This window comes from Coptis chinensis, chromosome 3 (genome assembly GCF_015680905.1).
Source record: "Coptis chinensis isolate HL-2020 chromosome 3, ASM1568090v1, whole genome shotgun sequence".
In the NCBI taxonomy this organism is placed as follows: domain Eukaryota; kingdom Viridiplantae; phylum Streptophyta; class Magnoliopsida; order Ranunculales; family Ranunculaceae; genus Coptis; species Coptis chinensis.
The window spans coordinates 103,843,400-103,853,317 of NC_141458.1; the positions used below are offsets into that span (position 1 = coordinate 103,843,400).

The 9,918-nt window shown below is 37.6% G+C and overlaps 2 protein-coding genes across 2 annotated transcripts; both read right to left on the reverse strand.

Moving 5' to 3' along the window:
- Positions 1-1,215: 1,215 nt before the first annotated feature.
- On the reverse strand, positions 1,216-4,093 carry LOC147512397 (uncharacterized). Its single transcript, XM_086598722.1, has 2 exons — positions 2,924-4,093; positions 1,216-2,814 (listed from the first exon to the last, which is right to left on the reverse strand). The coding sequence occupies exons 1-2, from the start codon at positions 4,091-4,093 to the stop codon at positions 1,216-1,218; spliced, it is 2,769 nt and encodes a 922-aa protein (XP_086454848.1).
- Positions 4,094-8,416: 4,323 nt separating this feature from the next.
- LOC147512398 (uncharacterized) lies at positions 8,417-9,418 on the reverse strand. Its single transcript, XM_086598723.1, has one exon. It carries the CDS (start codon positions 9,416-9,418, stop codon positions 8,417-8,419), a length of 1,002 nt encoding a protein of 333 aa, XP_086454849.1.
- Between the last annotated feature and the right edge of the window lie 500 nt (positions 9,419-9,918).

A 9,918-nucleotide genomic window follows, 5' to 3' on the forward strand; every position in this document is an offset into this window, starting at 1 on the left:
CCCAACAATGAAAGAAGCTAGTATTTGCTGAAATTTCCTGTTAAGTAGTCATGCATTACAATGGGCACCCTAATGGAACCCTTTTATGTTTGGAGCTAAGTCACATAATATCCTATCAACATACATTTAATTTTAAAGCAGTATTACATTCTCCAAATGGATAAGAATGAAATTTTCAACAAAATCTTCTCTATATTTGCAACATTAAATTATAGAACCTGTCATTCCAAAGAAATATGTTTTTGTCTTTCGTTATTTGAATAACCAAAAATACATATATACAACACCATCAGAAAACTAAAGTAACATCCCGAAGGTTTTAAAACACTATACATATAAGAAGTTACATAGTTATTAAATTTAGAAGTAAATATTACATTCTCAACGTAGAAAAATCACAACACATATTTTACGAATAAAAATTTCGACAAAGTCTCCTTTGTATTTTCAATATTAAATCATAAAAAACCTGTCATATCTAGAAATCATTAAACCTGTCATATGTCCAGAAGAACCAAAGTAACAACATCCCAAAGGTTCTAAACTACTATACATATAACAAGTTGCACAATTATTTACTTTATAAACTGCTCAACTCAACTCAAAAGACAGATAGGGGGGTTAGCAAAAGTCCAAACAACTATAATATAAAATGTAGTAGCTGAAGTGACAAAATCCATCTGCGGAAAGAACCATAAAAAATGTCCTCCTATACATTACTTATGGAAGAACCTACATAAATCCAAACAACAAAATTAAGCATGATAACGACATTAGATATTCATTTATGAGAAATATAAAACATCTTGATGAAGTGAATTTGCAAACAATATAAATAGAAATAAAGGTAGAAAGATGAATACTACATACCGAGATAAAAACAATTAATTAACATTTCAACGATCAGATTTTCCTAGAACATCAAATGGTTGAAGCAGACAAGTGCAACAAACGATTCTCCTATTGCAATCGGCCTCTAAGACCAATACATTTTCCAATCTTTTGAAGTCTTTCCAAAGAGAACATAGGGCTAAATGCTAGATCACACAACTTTCTTGTGCGAGACAAAGCAACAAAAGTCAAACCGAGGCTTTCCCTTTTACCAATATCTACCACAGCCCGATCAAGAGTGAGGCCTTGACTCTTGTGAATTGTTATCGCCCAACAAAGTACAAGGGGAACCTGAATGCGCTGGCATGAAGCATTACCTGACTTCTAATTTGATGTTTGTGAAGTAATAGGTATTGTATTAGAATCTGGACAAAACCTAGCACCATGATAGTGGTCGAAGTCAACCATAACAGCAAGAGGTACATCTTCTGGTGATTTGCAGCCATTTCTGTAAACAATATCTACAACAGTGCCCATTGCACTATTAACCAGTCCATTTGTGGTGGCAATGTTTGAACGAAGCATAACACTTGCACCAAGTGATAGACACAGAACTTTCTCCAAGCCTTTTGCATCATCTGAAGAAGCCTTGGTAGCGGTCTCACAATTATTTAGTGATACAATTCGAGCAATTGGTTTACCAAGCTCAATAAGTCGGGTGAGATTGTAATCATGTGTAGGCTGTTTGGTAGGAAAAAGACGCAAAGCATCTTTGAAGGTGTTAACCTCATCCATATTTAGTGAGGAAATATCCCGAGTTAGAAATAATTGCCAATCATTGATGGTTGAAGTTCCATTACTGAGTCTGAACAGTGTTTCTCGAAATGATGCTTGGTCATCCCCTGCTTGTCGAAATATATGTGATAACCGAACACATTTATCGAAACTAGAATACACAATTCCACCATGTTGTTTTTTAATAGACCCACCTTGGACATATAATGCACTGTCACATACAGGAGGTAATTGATGCATATCACCAACGAGGATAATAGATACATCACCAAATGGCTCGTTCTTTGCAAAAATATCTCGACAACGCCGGTCAATATTTGCAAGCATACTTCTTCCGACCATGTTGTACTCATCGATAATGATAAGTTTGATGTCTTTAAAGTCTTCTTGCATACGTCGACATTGATCACCTTCAATCTTTTTGGAAGTTTCTTTCACACATTTTTGTTCCACAGTGAAAGAGAGTTCATGATGGATGGTTGCACCTCCAATATTAAAAGCGGCAACTCCAGTAGGAGCCATGACACGTACTGCTTTGTTTGTTCTGAAAATTGCAGTAACTGAATACACAATTGCATTTATGAGTGTGGACTTGCCTGTGCCTGCTCCCCCACAAACAATGAACCGAATACATGCTCCAGCTTGTAGTGCTCTAACAACCATTTCATGAGCCCGTCTTTGTTCATTAGATAAATCATGATCTGGTACAACGGTTTGAGGTTCATGATTTAGGTCATTGCCACCATGCAGAGCATGAACAAATTTTCTATCAATTTCTATATTTGGATATCGATGTAAACCTTTAGCCCAATTGTGTGAAATGTCCAAGTCTCTCCTTCCTAATTCCACAATTTCCCCAGGGACAAACATGGGCCCCATTGCTGCTGCCATCATCCACTCATCCCGTAGTAAGTCTTCAGTACCAAGCTCTACCTCAATACCATCTTCAAGCTCTTCATCTATCGGTTTTGGAAGAATAATCCCATGAGTGATTTCGAAACCCAAGTCATAGTATCTTTCAGACCACAAGGTAAATTCTCCCTGAGCTTCTTCAAGAGTTCGATAATGGTGATGAATTAAGACTTGTTGACGACAAAATGATTCCCATTTTTCAGTGTTTGGTAGGATGACACCGTCTAGCTCCGGAACCAAATGCACAACTACGTCTACTCGAGAAATGTGCCAAACCTATTGCTTGAAGTAATGTCTCTTTGCCATATTCAGGAGGGAAGTATTTTCATAGCAAGAAGGTCGTTGGAGATATCTTCCTACAAAGGTTGGATCTATCTATTCCAACAATTTTATCCTCGTCGGCCACTCTTCGACGGCGTACAATTGATGCTAGCATGCTCTTTTCGCTAACATTTAAGAGTACAAACTTTCTGGATGATCGGGTCAATGGATACCCCATTAGCAAGTGACATACTTCCTGGGCAGAAATATCTCTTTTAGAGACACTTTTCATAAGTAGCCGCTTGAAAGCAGATCTTGCATTTTGACAGGGTCGATGAAAATCTTCAACAATATCTTGAAAAGTATCTCTAAAACTTTTTGAAGCTGGTTCAGATTTAGCGGCGTATTTAGCAATGTAATTGACAATAGATTGCACTGAAAGTACAGGCGACCAATCAATGTTTGCACGCCAGGTCTGCAAATTCTTTCGATTGTGGGAACAGACTAGTTCATCATTCCGGCGGCCGAGGAAACGATACATGTTACTATTGGGGGGATCTTCTACAATATTCGACTGACCAATTACATCAAATGGGTATCTAAAGCGACATAACATTTGTTTGGTTGCTTTGTGTAAGCGCAAACAATGACTTCCACATATAGAGTGTCGCATGACCCAATTGACCAACGAAACATAGTCATCTTCGTTTGTATCAAGTTGTAAATCGAGTGGCAAAGTGCGTGCACAAGGATGGTCTTGAAGATTTCTAGACATGCTTGGGTCTGGGTTCACAGTGCATACAAGTCTATCAAAATAATCAATGACATTAGATCTATCGATAGCACTTGTAGCAATCTTAGTAACATCTGGAGCATCTACTAGCCAAAGAAATTCATGAACATGACCACTACCACGATTTTGCCACTCAAACCGGTACCAATGATCAACCACAGAGAACTCAGCTCGTAAGTAATCCCGAAAAAAGAATTCCACTCTTGCCTGAAAGAACCAAGCGACAACATTTGGGTTATCATTAATTAACTTTGCGCGTCCCCTTCTTTTATCTAAAGGAGACATCCTTTCAAGATCATTAGAAGGATCTAAAATATGAAACAGTTCTGGCCATTGCATGTCAGCAGCGCTGAGTGTGAAGAAGATAGTTGGTGCACCTAATTGTTTAACCATGGCAGTCAGCTCTTTCAATCTTGTATACCAATAAGACCGGGTACCATGAATGTTGTTAGCAAAGTAAGAGACACGATTAGTTAATTGCTTATCGTCGGATGAAACCATATTTCGAATATCCTCAATTGACAACTCAGCATCCCCTGGATTCTTCCTCACAAAAACATCACCTAAAGAAAGTGCCGCCACCTTGAAAGAGAGTTCCAAGCAAAGTAGGGGAATCTTGTATCTTTAGCAAAACGGCCATCATGATATTTCATCAAAAACTGGAAGTATGGCAATGGATTGACTTTCCGCTGGCGAGCTTGTCGTAGATCAGCATCACCGTAAGGAAACAAATTAAGTTGGAAATGCCATAGCAATATATCCTGGGGTTGAAAACTCATCAATGATGTGAGTTGTTAAAGGCATATGAACATTAGTTTGATCTACACTTGGTACCATAAATGCCCTCTGGAGACGTGCTTATTGATTGGGTTGTGCCGCAATAGAAATATATAGTTCCAACAGCATGAAACTCATCAATGTGCAAATCCTGGTTAAGCAAGTCTGGTGGCCCGTCATCGTCATCGGCTTCCCTAGGTATGGCAGAAACTTCGTTGACGATATCTTCCACAGGTCGGGACATATGTGGTAGGTCATCAGGTTGTCCATCTACAGGTAGTCCTTCGATAGTTCCATCGTCAATAATTATATCATTATAGTACCGAAAATAAGTTTTCAACCAAACCAAGGCTTTGCGTACAAATTATCGCCGAACACGGAATTCCTTACTTGCATGTGGCCCCCCTCTATTAATGACAAGAATTGCAGACAAATCAGTGGGATTGAATGGAAGAACAGTGGCAATCAGATTGACATATTGGGAAAAATTCATTACGTTACCACTATACTTGTATTGTTGACCCCTAACACGATGCACAAACATCATGGGGTGCACCCTGGCAATGAGAATTCTTTCTAGATCGGACAAATGAGATAGTTCTAGAGGTACAATGCCCGGATCCATTGAATTGTTAACACTGAACATGCCAGCGTCAGTGTTGGCCCGGTTATCCAACTTGTAAGAGGTACAAATACCTGCATCAATTCTTGTTATACGCGAGGTTCTCACTTAGTACAAACATATTCCAAGAAAATATACAAAGAAAAGCAAATACCTGCAGAAATCTTTAGATCGGGAAATTTTTTTTTGCATATAGGACAACTGACCAATGAAATATCATTGCAGGATTTTCTAAATACTTGTGCGTTGGAGAGTGGTATGTAGTCGTCTATAGTAGGTGGCAGATCAGGGTTATCACGGATATTGTCTTCACACACCATCAGTTGAACACCAGGAAGTCCTTGATGAACAACGTTCTGTGAAATAACTCTTTGACGAACAATAACAACTCTTTGACAGGCAATTGTTTGATGTGCAACTCTTTGCCCAACAACTCTGCTACGAAACACATTAAGGGCGTTTTGAACAACCCTTTCAACAGGGTTTTGCCTTACAATTGTTGATCTTCTACGAGCTTGTCTGGAATTTTGTACTCCATCCATGTGCAATGCACGAGTGAAAGCTTTACAAGCAGTGTCGCAACGATGAGCATCTCGGTGCTTGGAGGTTTCGCCAATGCGGGCTTCTTTTCTTATAGCAATATTAATTGACTTTGTCGATGCATGCTGGGCACTTGTCTGTTTTGCCACGAGTTCTCTTCTTTTTTGCAGTATTTGTAGACCTACCATGCTCTACACTTTGACTTTTGAGGGAATGTCGTACTGCATCCATTTGCAATCCACGAGCCAAACCTCTACAAGCAGTGTCTAGGCAACGATGAACTTCTCTCTGCTCGAAGGTTTAGCTAATGCGTGCAGCTTTTCTTCTAGCACTATTAATTGACTGCGTCGATGCATGCTGCTCACTTGTCTGTTTTGCACGGGCTCTCTTCTTTTTTGCAGTATTTTTAGCCCTTTTCTGCTCCACCCATTGCCTTGTGTGGGAAATGCTATTATTATCAACTGGGCCTGCAACCCTTGGATTACGGAGCCACTGAATGAGTGGGCAATTGTCTGTTAAATCAAAATCAGATACACTATCTAGTTGCAAAGATTTATCTGTTTGACTTCCAACCCTGTCATAACCTATTGAAGTCGCTGTTGGATCTGGTAGATTGTCAACCCTTTGAATACGGGGTACATTTTCTGGTAAATCAGATATAGTCTCCCTTGGCAAAGAATTTGGTGCAGGATTTCCAACCGTACGAACCCATTCCATGAGCGGGCAATTTTCATCTAGATCATCGGCCCTCTCCCTTGCTGAAGAGATTTCTGCATAATTTCTAACCATGTGATTACTTATAGAGGATTCTAATTGATCAGGTCTCCTATGAATATGCATTGAACTCTCCGGTTGAGATGCCACCGCCGTCATAATCCAAGAAGAAGTACGTTTGGACGAATTGTACGTCTTCGAGTAGTTGGATATGCAATTTCTGGTAGGCAGTCTAATCTCCCGAGGTATGTTGAAATTTGGGCAAAAGAGTTACGGAGTCGACGATTATGAAGACGCGGCCGAGTAGTAGTTGGTAGGGGAGTATGTCGATTCCGACGAATATAAAATCTACCAAAGAACCTATCAATTTGGTGTAGTGTTACTGGAAAACCTTCCTCAGTTGCATCCATTGTGCATTAAAACAGTGAGAGTGGAAAAAGGAGGGACGAGAGGGAAGCCTTCTTATGTCATGTCAAATAAAATTCCTACATGGTGGGCAAACTGGAGCATTAAATAGTTAAAAGTTTTGCTTAGGAATTTTGTTTCTTTTCTCTAACGGGAAGTTAAGCCAGGAAAAGTTGAGTAAACGGATAAAAACTATAAAGTCCAACTACTTCAAACTTATTATTTCAAACATGGTTGTCATAAATGTGAAAAACTTGCAATATATATGAAACATAAATATGACTACTTACTTTGTTAATCTAAATGAAATAATGAAATTTGGACTATTATTACCCACCTATTAAATGCACCCAAAGTAAGTAATGTATTAGGAGATATTAAGAATATTAAGCGCAAGAGAAATGCATGAATCTTTGCATTACCATGTAAATAGTAGTTTCAAGTTGAAAACAAATGAAAACAAGGAGTAAAGCAAATGCGAATGAATACATACCAATTTCTTTGACAAAAATATCTCCAAGAAACATAAAGACTTAGAATGAAAACAAAACCGAAAAAACTGAGCCTGCAAGGACAAAACAAATAGTGGTTAGCTTTGGAAATATATTGTAATGAAAACGGGTAGTTTGAGGCCAATAAAATATTTGTTATAGGATTAGAAATACCACAAATGTGAATGAAAACATATCGCTTCCTTTTCCAATATTTTCCACAATAACAGAAAGACCTAGAACCAAAAAAGTGCAGCTGTAAAGACATATGAAAATGGTTAGCTCCATGAATATAGATATTTAATAAAGTAAATCTATATAACGATTTGGTTACTTTTATTTGTTGAATTGTTTGAAAATGATAGAGTAAAGTTGTATCTTATTTCTTGTTATTCCTTTTGGATAATATTTCTAACAAATTTAAAGTAAAAATACATTTCCAAATTTAAAATTGGACTTACATGCAGTTGACATAAACAAACAAAAATTATCAATCATGATTTAAACATATAGAGATTTGGTTTATGCATCTAATAAGGCTTGGTTCCACATCTTCAAACCTCCCCAGAAGTGTAAACGCTAATGAATCTTTAGTTGGTGATGTGGTTGGGGCTTTCAACACCGACACCAGTGGTATAACCCACTGGCCGTAAGCCTACTTGCATCCCTTCTATTGGGTTATTGGGACATGACATGATAGAACATACATGAATGATATATATAAAGAAATACACGGGGAAAATAGTGCAAAGAAAGGATCATTAATAAATGTGTTGTTCTAGGACAGAAGCATACAACTAATCATATTTGGCAAAAATAAAGGGTAACACCGAATACGTCAAATATTGCACAGTGAGTAAAAGGTAATAAATCATGTTTTTTTTCTTTGAATTGTTTGAAAATGATAGAGTAAAGTTGTATCTAATTTATTGTTATTCGTTTTGGATAATTTTTTTCACTAATTTAAAGTTAAAATACATTGCCAAATAAATAAAACTATATAATGTCAAAAATTGGACTTACATGCATTTGACATAAACAAATGCAAATTCTCAATCATTATTCAGTCCCTTTGGTGGAGGTTGATGTATAATGCGATCATGACAGAGATTAAATCCCCTCTCTTCTTGCATTATTACAAGTGGACATCTTGCTATTTGGGTTTTCTTGATCTCCTTCAAATTCCCTGCTATGCTTTGGAGCAAGTTGATTTACTTCACTTATGGTAGAGGTATTGTTTTGAAGAAACGAAACAACAGATTGACGACTCTGGTCCTATGTCTTGACATATCTAATTTCTTGCTTCATGGAGTATGAAGTAAAATCAACACGGTCATTTGCAAGATCAGCGGTGGTTGGATTGAATGGAACACAGCCAAACTGGCATAGTACTCGAAGTGGCACATACGGAGTGGAACCATGAAGGCCAACAAGTACAAGACTGTGTCGACCTGGAATATGTAGATAAATATCTCTCTGACACAAGAGCCAATCACATTTCCACTTGATGTCCTTCGTCTTCAAAGAATTTAAGCTGGCGTACCATGCGTCTGCATCCTTAGGAATTGTACAAGGACGCTTGCTAATGCTTGTTTTGACAAGATTATACCTGCTATCTCCAACACTTTTCATTTTCACCAAGGAATTTGATAAGTGCTCATATGCCCAAACTTGAAGAAGTGGAATGCATCCTGAAAGCTTGGTATGTCTATTTATGACACAATTGGTCAAACCTATAAGAAGTTCCGCTAATATCATTGGTACGATAGTAACGCTCCCAGTTCTAACTTCTTGAATAATTTTGCATAAAGAGGCATCAATTTTGTTTGTGTTATTCGGAAGAAGAACATGTCCCACAATTGCTAAGTCTATTGAATTTGCACACCCCAACGCATTTTTTTTATCGTTTGGATCACCGACATTCAAGTGTCTAGCGATAAGGAAATCAAGAGAGCAAGTTTTCACTTGACCATTTGTTTCTTTTACAAGAGTTTTTTTGGAGATATGCAGGAAATCGACAAGCTCCTTTATATAGCTATCTTTTAGGTGGGGAAAAGCAGGGCTTCCTCCAAGAGACATGCCAAGAAGATGAGAACATTCTTCTAGTGTAGGACAAAGTAGATGAGAGCCAAATTTGAAGACCATGTCATTTGGCTCCCAATATCTAATAAGTGCTTCTATGAAAGCCCAATTGATTTCGAGTTTAGCTAAAGTTAGTGTGTTTCCCCATACCACTCTTTTGCCTCCAATTGATCCAGTCACCACTATTCCAATCATTGTTAATGATTTCCAATAGGGTTTTATTAGGCACTTTGGTATTCATTGTCAAGTTCTCCACTCCCTCCTATAGAAATAAAATAGTTCAATGAGAATACGAGAAAAATTTATCTATGTTTATGTTGATTATACTGAATGCATCTAGTAAGGCTTGGTTCCACATCTTCAAACCTCCCCATAAGTGTAAACGCTAATGGATCTATAGTTGGTGATGTGGTTGGGGTTTTCGACACCGACACTAGCGGTGTAACCCACTAGCCGTAAGTCTACTTACATACTTATATATATATATATATATATATATATATATATATAAATAAATATATTGGAAAAATGGGGAAAATAGGTAGAAGAAGTACACATAATAAATGTGATGTTCAAGTAAATTTGATTGAGAAGCTAATTAGCAACAACATTCATCAATAACCCAAACAAGAAGCTAATAGAACAAGATATATAGGGACTCGAAAGCTAGTACAATTGATATTTTTATTATGCCT

Coding starts and splice junctions, on each gene's coding strand:
- LOC147512397 (XM_086598722.1), bottom strand. CDS start 4,093: ATGGTTTCATCCGACGATAAGCAATTAACTAATCGTGTCTCTTACTTT. Junction 2,815..2,923: donor TGGCCGACGAGGATAAAATT/GTTGGAATAGAT, acceptor TTCAAGCAATAG/GTTTGGCACATTTCTCGAGT.
- LOC147512398 (XM_086598723.1), bottom strand. CDS start 9,418: ATGATTGGAATAGTGGTGACTGGATCAATTGGAGGCAAAAGAGTGGTA.